The 23,021-nt window shown below is 40.0% G+C and overlaps 1 protein-coding gene across 2 annotated transcripts in view; it reads right to left on the bottom strand.

The window, feature by feature from the left end:
• MIOS (meiosis regulator for oocyte development) overlaps positions 1-23,021 on the bottom strand; it is a 46,930-nt gene that overhangs the window by 4,702 nt on the left and 19,207 nt on the right. For both annotated transcript variants that reach the window (XM_053714088.1, XM_053714089.1), the window contains exons 6-9: positions 18,585-18,650; positions 6,942-7,100; positions 6,563-6,715; positions 5,873-6,077 (exon numbers count right to left, since the gene is read on the bottom strand). In XM_053714088.1, the coding sequence (XP_053570063.1) occupies positions 5,873-6,077; positions 6,563-6,715; positions 6,942-7,100; positions 18,585-18,650 (583 nt within the window). The remainder of the gene's footprint in view (positions 1-5,872; positions 6,078-6,562; positions 6,716-6,941; positions 7,101-18,584; positions 18,651-23,021) is intronic.

Raw genomic sequence — 23,021 nt, 5'->3', positions numbered from 1 at the left:
AGCATGGCTGGGCACCCATGGGGTTCAAGCGCTGCTCAGACCTGGAATCTTCTGGGGTATTTCTTCCAGTTCCTTTTTTAGGAACCGGGTTTTGGAGTTTTATTCAAACTATTTTGCCTTTTTATGGTCATTGATAGCATTATTTGTTTTCATTAGATACAATATATGCATATTTCCATTTTTCTGTTTTCATTCAGATTATTTTCTGAGGATGCGGAATCTCATATGATTCACTTGCTCTTCAGGACATAGTTAGAGGATCTTTTTTTCAAAAGCTCTTGATTCCTCACACAAGGGTCACCTTTTTTTAGGTTTCCAGATAGTTTGTGTCACTGTCTTTGTCTCTATCAGACAAGGGATAATTTTATTAGGTTCCGTCTGTCGGTACCTTTAGTCTCCTTCAGTTGCTATATATGCATAGAAGTTTTAGGTCTTATGGCCACAGCATTGGATTCAATTCCCTTTGCTCATTTTCAATAGAAAGAACCTTTCCAGTCTTTTATGAGTGTTTTTTCTTCAAGAACATGGTTGGAGGATCAATTTACCAAAAAGTTAGTTGATTCCTCAGACAAGGGTAACCTTTTTAGGTTTCCAGATAGATTCAGTGTCCATGACTCTGTCTCTGACGGACAAGAGACGTCTGAAATTGGTTTCAGCTTGTCGAAACCTTCAGTCTCAATCTTTCCCTTCGGTAGCCTTATGCATGGAAATTCTAGGTCTTATGACTGCTGCATTGGACGCGATCCCCTTTGCTCGTTTTCACATGCGACCTCTTCAGCTCTGTATGCTGAACCAGTGGTGCAGGAATTATACAAAGATATCTCAATTAATATCTTTAAAACCGATTGTTCGACACTCTCTGACGTGGTGGACAGACCACCATCATTTAGTTCAGGGGGCTTCTTTTGTTCTTCCAACCTAGACTGTGATCTCATCAGATGCAAGTCTGACAGGTTGGGGAGCTGTATGGGGGTTTCTGACAGCACAAGGGGTTTGGGAATCTCAGGAGGCGAGATTACAAATCAACATTTTGGAACTCCGTGCAATTTTCAGAGCTCTTCAGTCGTGGCCCCTTCTAAAGAGAGAGTCGTTCATTTGTTTCCAGACGGACAATGTCACAACCGTGGCATATGTCAATCATCAAGTAGGGACTCACAGTCCCCTGGCTATGAAAGAAGTCTCTCGAATACTTGTATGGGCGGAATCCAGCTCCTGTCTAATTTCTGCGGTTCATATCCCAGGTATAGACAATTGGGAAGCGGATTATCTCAGTCGCCAAACACTACATCCGGGCGAATGGTCTCTTCACCCAGAGGTATTTCTTCAGATTGTTCAAATATGGGGACTTCCAGAAATAGATCTCATGGCTTCTCATATAAACAAGAAGCTTTCCGGGTATCTGTCCAGATCCAGGGATCCTCAGGTGGAAGCAGTGGATGCATTGTCACTTCCTTGGAAGTATCATCCTGCTTATATCTTTTCGCCTCTAGTTCTTCCAAGAGTGATTTCCAAGATTCTAAAGGAGCGTTCGTTTATTCTGCTGGTGGCTCCAGCATGGCCTCACAGGTTTGGGTATGCGGATCTTGTCCGGATGGCTACTTGCCAACCGTGGACTCTTCCGTTAAGACCAGACCTTCTATCGTAAGGTCCTTTTTTCCATCAGGATCTCAAATCCTTAAATTTGAAGGTATGGAGATTGAACACTTGATTCTCAGTCATAGAGGTTTCTCTGACTCAGTAATTAATACTATGTTACAGGCTCGTAAATCTGTATCTAGGATGACATATTATCGAGTCTGGAAGACTTCCATTTCCAGGTGTTTTTCTCATCTTTTTTCTTGGCATTCTTTTAGAATTCCTAGAATTTTACAGTTTCTTCAGGATGGTTTGGATAAAGGTTTGTCTGCAAGTTCCTTGAAAGGACAAATCTCTGCTCTTTCTGTTCTTTTTCACAGAAAGATTGCTAGTCTTCCTGATATTTATTGTTTTGTACAAGCTTTGGTTCGTATAAAACCTGTTATTAAGTCAATTTCTCCTCCTAGGAGTTTGAATTTGGTTCTAGGGGCTCTTCAAGCTCCTCCGTTTGAACCTATGCATTCGCTGGATATTAAATTACTTTCTTGGAAAGTTTTGTTTCTTTTTGCCATCTCTTCTGCTAGAAGAGTTTCTGAATTATCTGCTCTTTCTTGTGAGTCTCCTTTTCTGATTTTTCATCAGGATAAGGCGGTTTTGCGAACTTCATTTATATTTTTACCTAAGGTTGTGAATTCTAACAACATTAGTAGAAGAATTGTAGTTCCTTCATTGTGTCCTAATCCTAAGATCTCTGAGGAAAGATCGTTGCATTCTTTGGATGTAGTTAGAGCTTTGAAATATTATGTTGAAGCTACTAAGATTTCCGGAAGACTTCTAGTCTATTTGTTATCTTTTCTGGTTCAAGAAAAGGTCAGAAGGCTTCTGCCATTTCTTTGGCATCGTGGTTAAAGTCTTTGATTCATCATGTTTATGTTGAGTCAGGTAGAACTCCGCCTCAAAGGATTTCAGCTCATTCAACTAGGTCAGTCTCTACTTCCTGGGCATTTAGGAATGAAGCTTCGGTTGATCAGATTTGCAAAGCAGCAACTTGGTCTTCTTTGCATACTTTTACTAAATTCTACCATTTTGATGTGTTTTCTTCCTCAGAAGCAGTCTTTGGTAGAAAAGTTCTTCAGGCAGCTGTTCCAGTTTGATTCTTCTGCTTATATTTTCAGTTTTTTTCATTATAAGATTTAAACTTTGTTTTGGGTGTGGATTATTTTTCAGCGGAATTGGCTGTCTTTATTTTATCCCTCCCTCTCTAGTGACTCTTGCGTGGAAGATCCACATCTTGGGTATTCATTATCCCATACGTCACTAGCTCATGGACTCTTGCTAATTACATGAAAGAAAACATAATTTATGTAAGAACTTACCTGATAAATTAATTTCTTTCATATTAGCAAGAGTCCATGAGGCCCACCCTTTTTTTGTGGTGGTTATGATTTTGTTGTATAAAGCACAATTATTCCAATTCCTTATTTTTTATGCTTTCGCACTTTTTTCTTATCACCCCACTTCTTGGCTATTCGTTAAACTGATTTGTGGGTGTGGTGAGGGGTGTATTTATAGGCATTTTGAGGTTTGGGAAACTTTGCCCCTCCTGGTAGGAATGTATATCCCATACGTCACTAGCTCATGGACTCTTGCTAATATGAAAGAAATTAATTTATCAGGTAAGTTCTTACATAAATTATGTTTTTATGTGCAGAGCTTGTATGATTAAGTTCCTGTAGCAGGGAGCATGTAAATTGCAGCTGCCAGTGTCTCTGAAGTACTTGATTTATTTAGTTAGATAGCGGTGGTGGCCGTGCCGTAAAAAGTTTTAACACACACAGCACAGTACAGTTGTTAACCCCCTGACTACCAAAGACAGCTGCATCCTATATAATATACTGCATCCCTTTTTTGGTAGCCAAGGGCTATGAATGAATGAGATTGTAAATACAAGGCAGATCTAGAAATGCTTTAAAACAAACAAACAAAAAAAAAAACAGAACATTGCTGGCCAATATACTGTGTTTTACATTTCAATTTTTCACTTTCAGAGTTTGGCAGTTTTGTTTTTAATCTGTTTTTTTGTGTGTTTGTTTTATTTATTAATATAGGACCATTCAGAACTAGAATAAGTGTTGAAAATGGACAGAACAGGGCTTTTCTAGTACAATAATGCAATTCACAATTATTATATAAACATGGTTTTTACGTTCATTAAAATAAATACAATTGGATTTAGCAAGGAGTTATCCCAGCACTTTGCTGGCTTTCAGGAGTCTGACTCATTCTGTGTAAACTGTTAAATAAGGAAAACAAATGTCAACATTTCAAACTCCACCCACCCACTGATGGACTTGGCATGTGCTGAATTTACTTTCTTGAGAGTCACAGAAAGACACTAGTGCATTAAAAAAAAAGTAGTGGGATGAGGAATAGACGGTATAGAGCAGGCTGATGCTGGATAAGAAGAGGAATGCGGGGAGGGGAATTTAAAAAACAAACAACTGCACGACAGGCTCCTTTACTGTGTGACAGTGTGCCGATTACTTCTGTACTGCATTCAGAGCTAAACAACTGCTGGATTGCTAAAGTGCATGCCATGGATGATGGCCACGTTATGTTACCTTTAAGACAAGTTCTTTCTTCCTTCCGACCGTTCCACTTCACAGCTGACTGTCTGAGTGTCTGTCTCTATGTATGCGCTGAATTTACTTTCTTGAGAGTCACAGAAAGACACTAGTGCAAGTGCATTAAAAAAAAAAAGTAGTGGGATGAGGAATAGACTGTATAGAGCAGGCAGAGGCTGGAGAAGAAGAGCAATGTGGGGAGGGGAATTTAAAAAAAAAAAAAAAACAACTGCACGGCAGGCTCCTTTACTGTGTGACAGTGTGCTGATTACTTCTGTACTGCATTCAGAGCTAAACAACTGCTGGATTGCTAAAGTGCATGCCATGGATGATGGCCACGTTATGTTACCTTTAAGACAAGTTCGTCCTTCCTTCCGACCGTTCCACTTCACAGCTGTCTGAGACTCTGAGTGTCTGTCTCTATGTATTGTATTCACGGACAGAGCACTTGCCGCTCATACCTCCACCAGCTCTCCACAGTACTGCACAAGTGCACATTTGAGCGTGCACCTGCCCCGCCCCCCAGAAAAGTTCCCGGGCCAAAAAAAAAAAAACTTTTTTAAACATAAAAAAATATGCCTTGCCTTGTCAAAATTAAAAAAAAAAGTCTGGCCCCACATATTCAGTGCAGCAGCGGCCAAGTGCCGCCCCCCAAAATCTGACGCCCTAGGCACCGGACTTGTTGGCCTATGCGTTAAAACACCCCTGGTTCTAACCTAAATCATGAACGTTTTGGGTTTCATGTCCGTTTAACTGCTGATTGGTGGCAGCACATACAGTATGTGCTTCTTGTCATTGTTAACCAATGTGTTCAGCTAACTACCATCAGTGCGCTGCTGCTCCTATGAACCTACCTAGGTTTAATCTGCAACAAAGGATTCAAAGAAAACAAAACAAATCTGATAATAGAAGTAAAAGGAAAGTTGTCTAATTTGCATGCTCGATCATCATGAAAGTTAAATTTTGACTTAACATCCGGTATCTTCACATCCTCTTTATATTTCAGTAATGAAATGCAAAACATAATTCATGGACTTTCTCAACTATAATGACATTTTAGGGTAACTGACTCCCACATATACAATGAGGCCTCATTGTAACCCTAAAAGTGGAATCACTGTAATAAATGTAGTCAACATTGCATAGATAATAATGGTTGGTTTTACAAATGCCTGGCCTGTAAATGAGTGATTATCTAAAGCCTACACCATGTAGCTAAGAAAAATGCTTCCCTTGTAACCTTTACATATATATATATATATATATATATATATATATATATATATATATATATATATATATATACACACACACACACACATACACATTTTAGCCAATCAGTAAGCACAATGTTATGTATATTGCCCACATCAAAATTACTTTTTGAATTGACTTAGAAATTAGCATATGAGCCTACCAAGGTTTAGCTTTCAACAAAGAATACCAATTGGGGCAGACAAATGAGCTCCTGCACTGATCTAAGCAATGTTTGTGAAGAATGTTGTTGGGTCATATAAAATATAGAAAACTGCACTAATCAGAGCCATCCTCCATAAAGTAACATAAGTATTAATGGGTTAATTAAAATCTAAAAGCAATAATGGCAAATATTAGTAAGCACTCTAATTTAATTGTATTAACATTTCACCAATAATAGAAGTGCTTGTACTCGCCTGGGCTACTGGAGACAGGATTTCCCATATTTATCAGGCAAAGAGCGCACCGTGGCAGAGGCTTGCGACAACCAGGGCAGCTGGTGAATTTGGACTTTGTTGGGGAGCCACTAACTCCATATTGACTGAAACCCCGACCCTGATGAGGTACTGATGAACAACTATATGAGATAGACTTTCCACAGAAGTTACAGCTCACAAACACCTAATAAAAAATGAGAATTGTGTGTTTAGTTTGCAAGGTAACACAGAGACTGGACAATAGGTGTACGATTGCACTATCTGCATCAAATAACACTTTAAATGTAAAAATAAAAATAAAATAAGATTTGCTGTCAACAGTAGTTTTATACATTATCTAAATGTAGCCCGACAATTTCCCAAGAGCCAAGTGACACAACTGCAAAATGTTTGCAACTGGCTGCTAACTTGTTTGTTTTTTCTACATATAGCTATAAATATATAATTTCACTAGCACATAAAAACATTACTCAAAACAAAAGATTTTGCACTGTCAGGTATCTACTGACATGCATACAAATCTCCTACAGCATTCATGACAAATAATTATGTTAGGGCCTAGTTTATGTTGGTATGTAATCTAAAGTGCTTTTACTATATATATATATATATATATATATATATTTATATAGCTATTCAGAGAATGCAGGCTTTTGATAGAGGACTCACCTGTGCTAACGGCTTTGAGCTAGGATCAAGTTTACTACGGTGAATATCAAACTCTGCTCGCTTATGCCAAAACCTCCAAGCATCCAGCAGATTCCTATAGTTTTCAATCCAATACTGAACTCTTTCATCTTTAAGAATGTCAGATGGAGAACCCTAAACAAAAAAAGTAATAACTTAATAGCAAAACAATATACATTTATCTGTCGCCATCGTATTATGAAACATGGTATGATGCATACAGAAATGGCAATATTTTTGTCCAATAAAAAATGATCACCATAACACAAAGTCTTATCCTCAGTTGTAATACCCAATCAATATAGCTAATATAGTTGAAGATTTTACACAAATTAGTAAAAAAACAAACAAACATACAAACCTGCAACATACAATAACTTGCTGTCTGGACATCTCCAGTTTTATCAACATAACTTTCCATTAGGTCCACTCCATCCTTTGTCAAGCCTGTGAGTAAAATTCCCTCAAGGTTTCCCGCCTCTTTCATTTCATTGGTCAATTTATCGATGTATCTAATTAACTTGAAAATATTTATGCATTAACATTTCAGGTTACATCCAATATAAAATCAGCCAAAATAATTAAATATTTTTTTTTAAATATAATAGAGTAACAAAAGCCATTATCCAAACTGCTTGTGATTGAGAAAGGTTTGGATTTCAGATTTATTTTTTTCCAGAATATTTGTATATTGGTGTATCTGTAAAATGCTTGGAGGGTGGATGGAACCAAGTGTAAAAAAATATCTTGTCACTTAGGCAATATTTACATGTCATAATACAGCTCATACTGTATTTATACATGGAACCTAAAGGTAGTTTTATATAATTGTTATACTTTTGTATACATAGTAACATCAGAAAGATAGGTAATCTTTGTGTTAACCCTTTGAGTGCTAACCACTTTCCCACCTGGGTGCTAAGCACATTTGAGGGTTTTTTAATTTTACTTTTTTTTTCCTTTTCTTTTTTTCTTTTAATTTCAGATCCCCAAGACTTATACCATTGGAAAGGTTAGCGATTACCTTTCCAATGGTGGGTCTTGGGGGGCTGTAGCTGCTTAGATGCCTGAGATACAGGCTTCTAAGCAGCATGCCCCCTTTCCCTATATTGTTCATTGTCTTTTTTACATAAAGTTGCGCGGTGACGTCACCACGCAAAACGGGAAGCCCCGGCGATGCCTGTCACTCTACAGGCACGATCGCCGGGGTAGGAGCGGGTTGGAGCCCCCAGATCTCCCTCAAGGTGGGAGAGTGCTAGCGACAGCTCTGAGCCGTCGTTAGCACCTGAGTGAGAAACTCTGCGACGGCTCAGAGCCGTCGTTACCACTCAAGGGATTAAATAAATATAGACTATCATTTGTATTTTAGAACAAAAACAAAAAACAAAGACACAGGCAGAGATAATTGCGACTTTCTAGTGGGGAAAAATAGCAATTTAAATATATATATATATATAAATAAATTTTGGAATTCCAGCTATGGGGATTTGTACCTGTATATAATACATCATGTGAAATATTAGTTTTTGTTGCTGTTTTGATATCCAACAAACTGACAAATACTCTTTTAAGGCAAACAAGGGATATGTTTAATTACTTATTACAAGATTACAGAAAAAAAAACAAATGCTGAATTCAATGTTTGGGAATTCATCTGTAAAACAAATGCCAAATATGGCAGCAAGCAGCATCATTCAGATATTTTTGTGCCAGATTTATTATTGTAATAGTGCAACATACAAAGATCTGGATTTGCAGAGATTGCTAGATAGTTGTTTGTGCAATTTAACCTAACACCAAAAACAAAATTTATGCTTACCTGATAAAATTTTCTTTATTAATGATGATGGTCCACAGTCCTCCATAAAATATGGCATTTATTTCACCACTTGGAGGAGGTCAAGAACCCATATCAGAGCATAAAATCCCTCCCACCTCTCTCTTAGTTTAACGTATAGCAGAGTAGAGAATAGGAAACATATAGGTAGGAAAGACAAAGCAGGGTCTGTAGAGGTATCATTAGAACTGTTGCCCAAAATCTGAAATGGGCGTGTGGCCCATCATCATTCCGAAAGAAAATAATTTATCAGGTAAGAATACATTTTGTTTTCTTTTGTAAAATTATGATAGTCCACAGTCCTCCATAACATATGGGATTAATATCCAAGCAGATGGTCTATGTTATAGAAAGGGTAGGACAATTTTTCTGGCAGTTCCTATTTAGCCAACATTGTGGCCTAATTATAATTACTGAAGTTGACTCTTGTTTGATCCCAGTAATGACTGTTGGATGAAGAACAAACTAAGGAAATTGGTATGCTAGATGAAATTCCCATGGTCATACCTAGGCATCTATCATGTGAGCACTTCGATCTTTTGATCTTGCCCAATACCTTGGAAGCTTGTGATTTAAGTGAGAGGCCATCAGATCTATGTCCTGTAAGCCTCATTAATCACTAAGTGATCAAAAATGTTCTAATGGAGAGACCACTCTCTTGGATGGACCGAATTACTGCTGAGATGATCCACCGCCCAGTTGTTCACACCTGGTATGTGAATTGCCAATAGGGAGCAATTATTCCTCTCTCCCTAAGAGTCTGAGACACTTCCTGCATGGCCAGTGGACTGCGGGTACCTCCTTTGATGATTTATGTAGGCCACCACCGTGATATTGTTCAACTGTAAATGGATAAACTTTTCCTCCTTCAATAGGGGCCAGGGCTGAAGAGCCAGAAGAATCGTTTGAAGTTCCAGAATGTTGATTGGTAACCTTGCCTCTAGAGGAGACTTGACTCCTAGCGCTCATTGAAAAAACATAATTTATGTAAGAACTTACCTGATAAATTCATTTCTTTCATATTAGCAAGAGTCCATGAGCTAGTGACGTATGGGATATACATTCCTACCAGGAGGGGCAAAGTTTCCCAAACCTCAAAATGCCTATAAATACACCCCTCACCACACCCACAATTCAGTTTAACGAATAGCCAAGAAGTGGGGTGATAAAAAAGTGCGAAAGCATATAAAATAAGGAATTTGAATAATTGTGCTTTATACAAAATCATAACCACCACAAAAAAAGGGCGGGCCTCATGGACTCTTGCTAATATGAAAGAAATGAATTTATCAGGTAAGTTCTTACATAAATTATGTTTTCTTTCATGTAATTAGCAAGAGTCCATGAGCTAGTGACGTATGGGATAATGATTACCCAAGATGTGGATCTTTCCACACAAGAGTCACTAGAGAGGGAGGGATAAAATAAAGACAGCCAATTCCTGCTGAAAATAATCCACACCCAAAATAAAGTTTAATGAAAAAACATAAGCAGAAGATTCAAACTGAAACCGCTGCTTGAAGTACTTTTCTACCAAAAACTGCTTCAGAAGAAGAAAATACATCAAAATGGTAGAATTTAGTAAAAGTATGCAAAGAGGACCAAGTTGCTGCTTTGCAAATCTGATCAACCGAAGCTTCATTCCTAAACGCCCAGGAAGTAGAAACTGACCTAGTAGAATGAGCTGTAATCCTCTGAGGCGGAGTTTTACCCGACTCAACATAGGCAAGATGAATTAAAGATTTCAACCAAGATGCCAAAGAAATGGCAGAAGCTTTCTGGCCTTTTCTAGCACCGGAAAAAATAACAAATAGACTAGAAGTCTTTCGGAAAGACTTAGTAGCTTCAACATAATATTTCAAAGCTCTAACAACATCCAAAGAATGCAACGATTTCTCCTTAGAATTCTTAGGATTAGGACATAATGAAGGAACCACCCCAGGACACTCATCTACATGTTTGTAGAAAGCCAAACCAGTACTGAAACGAGAATCAGCAGAGGTAATGGTATATATAAGAGTATATCGTCGATCTGAAAAGGGAGGTAAGAGATGAATCTCTACGACCGATAACAGAGAACCTATGAAATAGACCCCGTAGAAGGAGATCACTGCATTCAAATAGGCAATACTCTCCTCACATCCCTCTGACATTCACTGCACGCTGAGAGGAAAACCGGGCTCCAACTTGCTGCGGAGCGCATATCAACGTAGAATATAGCACAAACTTACTTCACCACCTCCATCGGAGGCAAAGTTTGTAAAACTGAATTGTGGGTGTGGTGAGGGGTGCATTTATAGGCATTTTGAGGTTTGGGAAACTTTGCCCCTCCTGGTAGGAATGTATATCCCATACGTCACTAGCTCATGGACTCTTGCTAATTACATGAAAGAAACCTAGACCAACCCACAGCCTTTGTGTACACTAATAGCATAGAACATATAATGTCATGCATATCTACAGAGACAGAAGTTCTGCCTATGTAAAAATCATTATGTGTGCTACTGCACATGCAATAAACAAACAGCTTCTAGAGATTTTCATATAATAATAGTGTACACAACCGTGCATGAAGTACATTACAGCAAATAATATTCCAAAGAGCATAGAATGTACAACAGTATATAAAATGAAGACTGGCAACAACAACAACAAAACCAATGATGGGAGGGCAATGCTTTATTGACTTAAAAAACAGAATTTATGTTTACCTGATAAATTACTTTCTCCAACGGTGTGTCCGGTCCACGGCGTCATCCTTACTTGTGGGATATTCTCTTCCCCAACAGGAAATGGCAAAGAGCCCAGCAAAGCTGGTCACATGATCCCTCCTAGGCTCCGCCTACCCCAGTCATTCGACCGACGTTAAGGAGGAATATTTGCATAGGAGAAACCATATGTTACCGTGGTGACTGTAGTTAAAGAAAATAAATTATCAGACCTGATTAAAAAAACCAGGGCGGGCCGTGGACCGGACACACCGTTGGAGAAAGTAATTTATCAGGTAAACATAAATTCTGTTTTCTCCAACATAGGTGTGTCCGGTCCACGGCGTCATCCTTACTTGTGGGAACCAATACCAAAGCTTTAGGACACGGATGAAGGGAGGGAGCAAATCAGGTCACCTAAATGGAAGGCACCACGGCTTGCAAAACCTTTCTCCCAAAAATAGCCTCAGAAGAAGCAAAAGTATCAAATTTGTAAAATTTAGAAAAAGTGTGCAGTGAAGACCAAGTCGCTGCCTTACATATCTGATCAACAGAAGCCTCGTTCTTGAAGGCCCATGTGGAAGCCACAGCCCTAGTGGAGTGAGCTGTGATTCTTTCAGGAGGCTGCCGTCCGGCAGTCTCATAAGCCAATCGGATAATGCTTTTAATCCAGAAGGAGAGAGAGGTAGAAGTTGCTTTTTGACCTCTCCGTTTACCAGAATAAACAACAAACAAAGACAAAGTTTGTCTGAAATCCTTAGTAGCTGCTAAGTAAAATTTGAGAGCACGAACTACATCCAAGTTGTGCAACAAACGTTCCTTCTTTGAAACTGGATTAGGACACAAAGAAGGCACAACTATCTCCTGGTTAATGTTTTTGTTAGAAACAACTTTTGGAAGAAAACCAGGTTTAGTACGCAAAACCACCTTATCTGCATGGAACACCAGATAAGGAGAAGAACACTGCAGAGCAGATAATTCTGAAACTCTTCTAGCAGAAGAAATTGCAACCAAAAACAAAACTTTCCAAGATAATAACTTAATATCAACGGAATGTAAGGGTTCAAACGGAATCCCCTGAAGAACTGAAAGAACTAGGTTGAGACTCCAAGGAGGAGTCAAAATTTTGTAAACAGGCTTGATTCTAACCAGAGCCTGAACAAAGGCTAGAACATCTGGCACAGCTGCCAGCTTTTTGTGAAGTAACACAGACAAGGCAGAAATCTGTCCCATCAAGGAACTTGCAGATAATCCTTTTTCCAATCCTTCTCGAAGGAAGGATAGACTCTTAGGAATCTTAACCTTGTCCCAAGGGAATCCTGCAGATTCACACCAACAGATATACCAAATTATGTGGTAATTTTTCTGGTTACAGGCTTTCAGGCCTGAACAAGAGTATTAATAACAGAATCTGAGAACCCTCGCTTTGATAAGATCAAGCGTTCAATCTCCAAGCAGTCAGCTGGAGTGGGTCGAACGGACCTAGAACAAGAAGGTCTCTCAAAGGTAGCTTCCATGGTGGAGCCGATGACATATTCACCAGATCTGCATACCAAGTCCTGCGTGGCCACGCAGGAGCTATCAAAATCACCGACGCCCTCTCCTGATTGATCCTGGCTACCAGCCTGGGGATGAGAGGAAACGGCGGGAACACATAAGCTAGTTTGAAGGTCCAAGGTGCTACTAGTGCATCCACTAGAGCCGCCTTGGGATCCCTGGATCTGTACCCGTAGTAAGGAACTCTGAAGTTCTGACGAGAGGCCATCAGATCCATGTCTGGAATGCCCCACGGTTGAGTGACTTGGGCAAAGATTTCCGGATGGAGTTCCCACTCCCCCGGATGCAATGTCTGACGACTCAGAAAATCCGCTTCCCAATTTTCCACTCCTGGGATGTGGATAGCAGACAGGTGGCAGGAGTGAGACTCCGCCCATAGAATGATTTTGGTCACTTCTTCCATCGCTAGGGAACTCCTTGTTCCCCCCTGATGGTTGATGTATGAACTTGGCCCTCGCTAGCTGAGGCCAAGCTTTGAGAGCATTGAATATCGCTCTCAGTTCCAGAATATTTATCGGTAGAAGAGATTCTACCCGAGACCAAAGACCCTGAGCTTTCAGGGATCCCCAGACCGCGCCCCAGCCCATCAGACTGGCGTCGGTCGTGACAATGACCCACTCTGGTCTGCGGAAGGTCATCCCTTGTGACAGGTTGTCCAGGGACAGCCACCAACGGAATGAGTCTCTGGTCCTCTGATTTACTTGTATCTTCGGAGACAAGTCTGAATAGTCCCCATTCCACTGACTGAGCATGAACAGTTGTAATGGTCTTAGATGAATGCGCACAAAAGGAACTATGTCCATTGCCGCTACCATCAAACCTATCACTTCCATGCACTGCGCTATGGAAGGAAGAGGAACGGAATGAAGTATCCGACAAGAGTCTAGAAGTTTTGTTTTTCTGGCTTCTGTCAGAAAAATCCTCATTTCTAAGGAGTCTATTATAGTTCCCAAGAAGGGAACCCTCGTTGACGGAGATAGAGAACTCTTTTCCACGTTCACTTTCCATCCGTGAGATCTGAGAAAGGCCAGGACAATGTCTGTGTGAGCCTTTACTTGAGGAAGGGACGACGCTCGAATCAGAATGTCGTCCAAGTAAGGTACTACAGCAATGCCCCTTGGTCTTAGCACCGCCAGAAGGGACCCTAGTACCTATGAGAAAATCCTAGGAGCAGTGGCTAATCCGAAAGAAAATGCCACGAACTGGAAATGCTTGTCCAGGAATGCAAACCTTAGGAACCGATGATGTTCCTTGTGGATAGGAATATGTAGATACGCATCCTTGAAATCCACCTTGGTCATGAATTGACCTTCCTGGATGGAAGGAAGAAGTGTTCGAATGGTTTCCATCTTGAACGATGGAACCTTGAGAAACTTGTTCAAGATCTTGAGATCTAAGATTGGTCTGAACGTTCCCTCTTTTTTGGGAACTATGAACAGATTGGAGTAGAACCCCATCCCTTGTTCTCCTAATGGAACAGGATGAATCACTCCCATTTTTAGCAGGTCTTCTACCCAATGTAAGAATGCCTGTCTTCTTATGTGGTCTGAAGACAACTGAGACCTGTGGAACCTCCCCCTTGGAGGAAGCCCCTTGAACTCCAGAGAATAACCTTGGGAGACTATTTCTAGCGCCCAAGGATCCAGAACATCTCTTTCCCAAGCCTGAGCGAAGAGAGAGAGTCTGCCCCCCACCAGATCCGGTCCCGGATCGGGGGCCCGCATTTCATGCTGTCTTGGTAGCAGTGGCAGGTTTCCTGGCCTGCTTTCCTTTGCTCCAGCCTTGCATAGGTCTCCAGGCTGGATTGGCTTGAGAAGTATTACCTTCCTGCTTAGAGGACGTAGCCCTTGGGGCTGATCCGTTTCTGCGAAAGGGACGAAACTTAGGTTTATTTTTGGTCTTGAAAAGACCTATCCTGAGGAAGGGCGTGGCCCTTGCCCCCAGTGATATCAGAGATAATCTCTTTCAAGTCAGGGCCAAAGAGTGTTTTCCCCTTGAAAGGAATGTCAAGCAATTTGTTCTTGGAAGACGCATCCGCTGCCCAAGATTTTAACCAAAGCGCTCTGCGCCACAATAGCAAACCCAGAATTTTTTCGCCGCTAACCTAGCCAATTGCAAGGTGGCGTCTAGGGTGAAAGAATTAGCCAATTTAAGAGCACAAATTCTGTCCATAATCTCCTCATAAGAAGAAGAATTACTAATAATCGCCTTTCCTAGCTCATCAAACTAGAAACACGCGGCTGCAGTGACAGGGACAATGCATGCAATTGGTTGTAGAAGGGAACCTTGCTGAACAAACATCTTTAGCAGACCTTCTAATTTTTTATCCATAGGATCTTGGAAAGCACAACTATCTTCTATGGGTATAGTGGCGCGCTTGTGTAGAGTAGAAACCGCCCCCTCGACCTTGGGGACTGTCTGCCATCAGTCCTTTCTGGGGTCGACTATAGGAAAACAATTTTATAAATATGGGGGGAGGTACTAAAGGTATACCGGGCCTGTCCCATTCTTTACTAACAATGTACGCCACCCGCTTGGATATAGGAAAAGCTTCGGGGGGCCCCGGGGTCTCTAAGAACTTTTCCATTTTACATAGTGGTTCTGGAATGACCAGATAATCACAATCATCCAAATTGGATAACACCTCCTTAAGCAGAGCGCGGAGATGTTCCAACTTAAATTTAAAAGTAATCACATCAGGTTCAGCTTGTTGAGAAATGTTTCCTGAATCTGAAATTTCTCCCTCAGACAAAACCTCCCTGGCCCCCTCAGACTGGTGTAGGGGCCCTTCAGAAACCATATCATCAGCGTTCTCATGCTCTACAGAATTTTCTAAAACAGAGCAGTCGCGCTTTCGCTGATAAGTGGGCATATTGGCTAAAATGTTTTTGATAGAATTATCCATTACAGCCGTTAAATGTTGCATAGCAAGGAGTATTGGCGCACTAGATGTACTAGGGGCCTCCTGTATGGGCAAGACTGGTGTAGACGAAGGAGGGGATGATGCAGTACCATGCTTACTCCCCTCACTTGAGGAATCATCTTGGGCATCATTTTTACTAAATTTTTTTATGACATAAAATACATATAGTTAAATGAGAAGGAACCTTGGTTTCCCCACAGTCAGAACACAATCTATCTGGTAGTTCAGACATGTTAAACAGGCATAAACTTGATAACAAAGCACCAAAAACGTTTTAAAATAAAACCGTTACTGTCACTTTAAATTTTAAACTAAACACACTTTATTATTGCAATTGCGAAAAAGTATGAAGGAATTGTTCAAAATTCACCAAAATTTCACCACAGTGTCTTAAAGCCTTAAAAGTATTGCACACCAAATTTGGAAGCTTTAACCCTTAAAATAACGGAACCGGAGCCGTTTTTATATTTAACCCCTTTACAGTCCCTGGAATCTGCTTTGCTGAGACCCAACCAAGCCCAAAGGGGAATACGATACCAAATGATGCCTTCAGAAAGACTTTTCTATGTATCAGAGCTCCACACACATGCAGCTGCATGCCATGCTGTCCTCAAAAACAAGTGCGCCATACCGGCGCGAAAATGAGGCTCTGACTATGATTAGGGAAAGCCCCTAAAGAATAAGGTGTCTAAAACAGTGCCTGCCGATATAATCATATCAAAATACCCAGAATAAATGATTCCTCAAGGCTAAATATGTGTTAATAATGAATCGATTTAGCCCAGAAAAAGTCTACAGTCTTAATAAGCCCTTGTGAAGCCCTTATTTACTATCTTAATAAACATGGCTTACCGGATCCCATAGGGAAAATGACAGCTTCCAGCATTACATCGTCTTGTTAGAATGTGTCATACCTCAAGCAGTAAGAGACTGCACACTGTTCCCCCAACTGAAGTTAATTGCTCTCAACAGTCCTGTGTGGAACAGCCATGGATTTTAGTTACGGTGCTAAAATCATTTTCCTCATACAAACAGAAATCTTCATCTCTTTTCTGTTTCTGAGTAAATAGTACATACCAGCACTATTTTAAAATAACAAACTCTTGATTGAATAATAAAAACTACAGTTAAACACTAAAAAACTCTAAGCCATCTCCGTGGAGATGTTGCCTGTACAACGGCAAAGAGAATGACTGGGGTAGGCGGAGCCTAGGAGGGATCATGTGACCAGCTTTGCTGGGCTCTTTGCCATTTCCTGTTGGGGAAGAGAATATCCCACAAGTAAGGATGACGCCGTGGACCGGACACACCTATGTTGGAGAAAGAAGTATTAATAGTGAAGATAGTTATAATAAATGATAATGGGACCATATGTCGTCATGTTCAGTGCAAAATAAAATTGTACATGTTATAGTAAATTGGGTACACTGTAGATGACATAAGAATGTGTTGAGGTGTATAGCTGCCTACAGGTCTTTGCAAACACACCTGCATTGAGGATGTTATCATATCTGAACCCTTAATGGGCCATGATACCCAAATGTTGAAACACTTGAAAGTCATGCAACATAGCTGTAAAAAGCTGACTAGAAAATATCACCTGAACATCTCTATGTAAAAAAGAAAGATATTTTACCTCAAAAATTCCTCAGTAGCCACATCCCATTGTAAAGGACTTCAAAGCAGCAAATCAGTATGTCTGTCCCGGGACAGCTAAGGGAGTGAGCTTACATGCACACTCATCTTATTTTCCTATTCAGTTTAAGGAAGATTACCATGATATCTCATGAGAGTTAAGTGAAAGTCCTTTATTGAACTGCGAACAGCACTGAGCAGTCAGCGGTTTTCTTAAAGGGCCAGGGACCTATTTTATAAAAAGTGCCATAAATATTTCCCCAGAACTGCAGGAGGGCTGTAAAGGGCAACAGGGTTACTTGGCCATGTCCCTGATAAGAATAGGGTAGGTAGGGACCTAAAAAAAAGTGTGTAATGAGTAGAGTAAGCGAAGTCCCCTGGCTATGCTGTACCTGCGTCAGAATACCTACACATAGCCTCTGGGCGGTGTGTGTGCTGTGTAAAGTGACTTACCTTACACAGCACCCCTCCACTGTCTTACCAGGCAAATCCTTGTCAATGCAGCTGCAGCAGTATCCAGTAGAGAGCCCATCCACTGCAGGCATTGGGTACCGCAGAGTATTGCAGTAGAAAATACCTGTATCCCTCAGGGATAGGCTAAGGACGAGTATCCATGATGTCTGAGGGTAGTTATGGTTGAAGTCCTATAGGGAAATAATGCACATAACAGGGTATTCCTATGTCCCTGTATCATTCAGCTACTGTGAAGTTTCTCTTCTGTCTTCTTTGTGAATAATAAATCCCAGGGACCCTGGGTCTCACATTGGTCTGAGCTCCCAAATTTAAATCCATAAGCAAGTAGCTGGAAACACCTCTATTTTCAACAAACTCCTACAAGGCCAAGAACAAAACTAAGAGAGAGAGATAGGGGGTGGTAGGGATTTTAAGCTCTGATATGGGATCTTGACCGTCTCCTAGTTGTGGGAAATATATCCCATGTTATGGAGGACTGTGGACATCATCATTTTACAAAAATAAATAGCCGAATGCCACTAACTGTGCCAATATTCAGCATTTATTTCCCAATCGAATCATTGAAGAATGAATAATGCACAGGAGTAAAGGTCATTTTTATATATATAAAAAAAAAATGCTAAACCTTTTTTTCAGTGTGGTACCTAATAATACAACAACATACACAAAGATTTGTATTTCATAAGTTTCCAAGCTGTAGATGTAGGTCATCTGAATCCACCACTTTTTGGTCCATTGAGGTATCACAATCTACTAAAATCAACACTCTTTGGGAACAATATGACAACCGCTCAATTTCCAGTTGTAGTGGGCTACCTACTGTTACCTTAAAGTATTGAAACATGCATGTGGTACAGCTTTGTAACTCACCTGGGTGTCATTCAGGAACAAACATGCAAAGGCCACTCTGTCCCTCACTGCCATATTAGTTTCATACTAAAATATAAAATAAATAAAATAATATTGTAACATACAAAAGTGGCAAATAAATATATTGGTAATTGTAAATCATTGTCTGGTTACTTTTTTTTTTTTTTTTAATATTTTTTTTATTGAGGTTATAAAGAGTAAAAAAGTGTTACAAACAAGAATCACCAATGGACACAAATAACATTGTGATAAGACATACATTCTTAGCATTTAAACATACTGAAAAAGTAAAGTGATATAAGCTCTGAGTGTCCATTCTGGAAGTCTCTGATAACATGGGACTAGTGAGTGGGAGGGATAATCTTGAATAAAGTAAGCTAGTATGTCTGTAGGATTCCTGTATAGGAGAGAAAAAGTAAACTCAAAATAAACCTCTATTTTGTATTATATGAGAAGTAAAATTGGACCCCACAATGCTGTAGAAAATATATATTAGTTTATCTGTTTGGCGGAGAGTAAAGAATTGAGGCAAAGGGGGGTTTGGCTTTATAATGTTTGGGAAAGGGAAATTCAGCGGGCGAGAGTCGCTCTAAATGAGGGATGGGGGAGGGTGGGTGCGGTGAGTCAGGACACCAAACTAATAAATACTCCTGGGCTTCTGAACTTTTAAATACAAAATAATTACGGGTATAATCTTAGGTAATAAAAAGGTATAGTCACTTATGGAACATAGAAAAGAAAAATGTATAAGCATAAGCCTGAACCCTGACTGGACATAGAGTGAAAGGATACAATCTATAGGTGCTGGGCTGACTTCGCATTGAAAGGGTGTGTTGTGAAAATATATATGATCACGCCTAGACTATATGCCTGCCCTCTTCTACTATGTGAGATGGTACAAAACATAAGAACATCAGTCAGGTATTCTGAACACAGTGCAATATAAGAAACATTAGAAGCTTATGAAGAGCATACAAGTTAATCATGAGAGATAACAGTATTATAGATAAGCCATAATATACAGCAGGTAGATGAAATAAGTCATTTTCCATTTTCCAACTTATAGATATAATGACACGATTGGTTACAAACATCCATGACCTGAATCAGACTGCTTAATATTGATAAAGGGTAAACTGGATTTAAAACAGGGTTATCAACCTAAATACTATCTGGGAGGAGTAGTATGGCAATGGTTGTTAATAATCCTTTAGGAGGAGAATAGCCCCTAATGCTGATCAGTTAGGTTTTATTTATTTATCGCTGCCTTATGTAAAGCAGAATCTGAAGGGTTTTGACTATTGGGGAATAATGTATAAGATCTCTTCTTTTTACCGCGGTGAAAAGTAGGCAATTACTAATCAACATAGGGGGAGTATGCAAAACAAATGACAATAGCATATATTCTCTAATCTGCAAACTACTAGGTTGCCCAAGGGGCTCGATTTGGGCTTCTGCTCTTATGATAAAACTAGAAGATATAGTATAGGGGTGTTCTGAGGGAGGATAGATTCACTAGGCCAAGAAGGATTAACTTGGAACGTAAGTGCTGCTGATCTAATAATAGCTTGGCAATTGGGAGATGGGTTTCATACCTTAGTTAAGTTTATAGTGACATGGAGAGTGTAAATCAAGAGATGTGCACATATATAAAACAAACAATAAAAACCTTAACATGAACTTAGCTATTGTGCGGGTAATCCCCATAATAAAAAGGATATAAAACTATGGCAAGTAGAGATTTGAACCTAGGGATGTTGCAAACATGGGTGTAGGGACATTGGTGTTTAAAGTTCCTTGCCATGCAGACGATTCTGACTACTGCCATAGTAATGTTACCAGGTCTAGCCTACCCCGTAACGGCACCACAGCCTCTGCCATATCATAATGGGAAATAAGAGTGTTTCTGCATTGCAACCATGTAGGTAGCCTAGTATCCAGCATGATGTACGTGCTATGCGCTACATGGGCTCTCTCAGGACCATCCATGTGGCATTCGATCGATGCGTTCCCAGCTTTGAAGCATATATATCTCTGCTGGGACCTAGCAATCTCTGCGTTATGGAGCGGATCTGAATTCTGCAAAGCTGTGATGCTCGTGACGCTGCAAGGAAGCCTCCACTTCACCATATGGTAATTTGAGGCCCTCGACTCCACCAGAGAGGCCGGCCGCATCCCCATCCAGAGCAGCCAAGGGCTGTGGAATACCAGGCATGTCCGATCCTTTTAGCTCCATCCCCATTAGGTTAGATCGGCTGTCCTTGAAGACAGGGGGCTCCAGGGGTTCTTGCTTGAAATGTTGCTGGGTTGGAGGACGGGCAGTTGGTGACTGTGGGCTCACTCTCAGTTCCGGGGTAGAGGGTAATGGCATGTAACTTTCCCTGAGCACCCCCACTAGGTCATGGTATCTGCTGCACATCAGGTGGTAAAAAGCTTCAAGCTGGGCCAAGACGATTCCTAGTGACTCCTCCATGCTTCGGAAGCCACCACTTCTCCTGATCTAATGTTCAAACTGTAATGTGTGAACTGTAATATATAAGTAGGATGCCACGAGGATAGCAAAATGGCCGCCTCCCTACAGCTGCTGCGACTGCTCTTGCGGTAGTAATTAATGGCTATCTTCTGTAGCTAGGTTACAGAGTGATAGTATTGTCTTCTCAAAACACACTCTCCAATTTGGGAATAAATTGGGCTGCACTGAGTAGTCAAAGCTAGATAAATAGTCGGAACAGGTCCGGAGCTGTTATGAGATGCGACTACTCAGATGCCGAGCTAGCTCCGCCCCGTCTGGTTACTTCTAATAAAAACATCCTCTCTCATAAAATCCTGTCATCACAGCTACTGGGGAAAAAGTGTAATAACATTTGCATGAATGTGTATCTGACATATAACAATTAAAATCCACTGTGAATATTAAAATAACATTACAAGTATTCTTTCTACTATAAAAAAAAATCTTTTATGATTCAGATAGAGAATAAAATTTATAAAAAAAGTTTCCAATTTACTTCTATTATCAAATTTGCTTTGTTCTCTTGTTATTCTTTGTTGAACAGATATCTAGATAGGCAGTGTGCACATCTGGAGCACTACATGATAACACTGTTCTAAAACTGTTGCTATATAGTGCCACAGGCATGTGCACACTCCTGTACTTACCTTCCTGCTTTTCAACAAAGGAAATTTGAACATAGAAGTAAATTGGAAAGTTGTTTAAAACTGCATGCTCTGTCTGAATCATGAAAGAAAAAAATTGAGTTTCATGTCCCTTTAAAAACAAAAAGCTCAATGTCCATATGTAACTTGTGTTGCTGTAACTCCAGTGTTTTTGACAAAATCGCTATTCAGCCACTCACAGGAATCATCAGACACTGAGTGTTACCAGCAACTAAAGGTGAGGACATCTAAAGATTCCAGCAGCCAAAGCAAAGGGACTATGGGTAACTGGAATCACAGCTGTAGAGGCACAGGGGTGGGTAACTTGTGCAAGTATTGTGACACTGCAAACAGAAAATGCTCTAATGTGTTAAAGTATTTTATTATCGCACTATGGCTTGCATATAACTATGCAAATGAAATAAACACATTGTTAAAGTAAGCTTCAGAGCAGCAATGCACTACAGGGAGGTAGCTGAACACATCTGGTAAGCAAATGATAAGACACAAATGTGTGTGGCCACCAATCACCAGCTAGCTCCTGTTCCGAAGGATAAGTACATATTCTTTTTGAACAAAGGATACCAAAGGAACAAAGTAAATTTGAAAAGAGGTTAATTTAAAAGGGTCTTAAAATAACATGCTCTTTCTGAATCATAAACAGCTTATTTTGACTTTCCTATCCCTTTTAGCTAATTTCTTCCCAATACCATGATGTTACCTCCTTGTATCCTCATACACCAGAATATTAGAATTAGTGAATGATCAATGGAATTGACGCTTTGTAAAAAAATATATGCCAAATATATTTTTTCTTAACTAAATGTTACATTTCAAGTTAAATTGTTTAAAAAAAAAAAATCGGTTTCATTGTTGTAATAAAAAACACTAATCAGTGAGTTCTACTTAATAGAAATTACTGCAATATGTGTTATCATTTTAAAAAGATTTAACCTTTTATTTATTTTTAACTTTATATGTGTAGGGTCCATTACTTCCTCTCACAGTTCCAGAAGGGGGCAGGGGTATCTACATGAAGGCTTATATAGCTTGATGTCCGGGTTTCTAGAGAAACATGAGCTGGCTTGCTATTTGGTGAATGTTAGAGAAACAGAGCTAAACTGAGAGCTTCTAAGTAAGTTTTTAAACAGTTTTATACTGGATTTTTATATCAGTATCTGTGCATCGTATTCTTTATAGTAATGTCTATTAGATGCAGTTATATGAAAATTGGTGTATACTGTCCCTTTAAAAGGAACATGAAGGGGGGCGGAGCCTGTA

This window comes from Bombina bombina, chromosome 5 (genome assembly GCF_027579735.1).
Source record: "Bombina bombina isolate aBomBom1 chromosome 5, aBomBom1.pri, whole genome shotgun sequence".
In the NCBI taxonomy this organism is placed as follows: domain Eukaryota; kingdom Metazoa; phylum Chordata; class Amphibia; order Anura; family Bombinatoridae; genus Bombina; species Bombina bombina.
The sequence above is the reverse complement of the archived record's forward strand: the minus strand, read 5'-3'. Positions and strand labels throughout refer to the sequence as shown.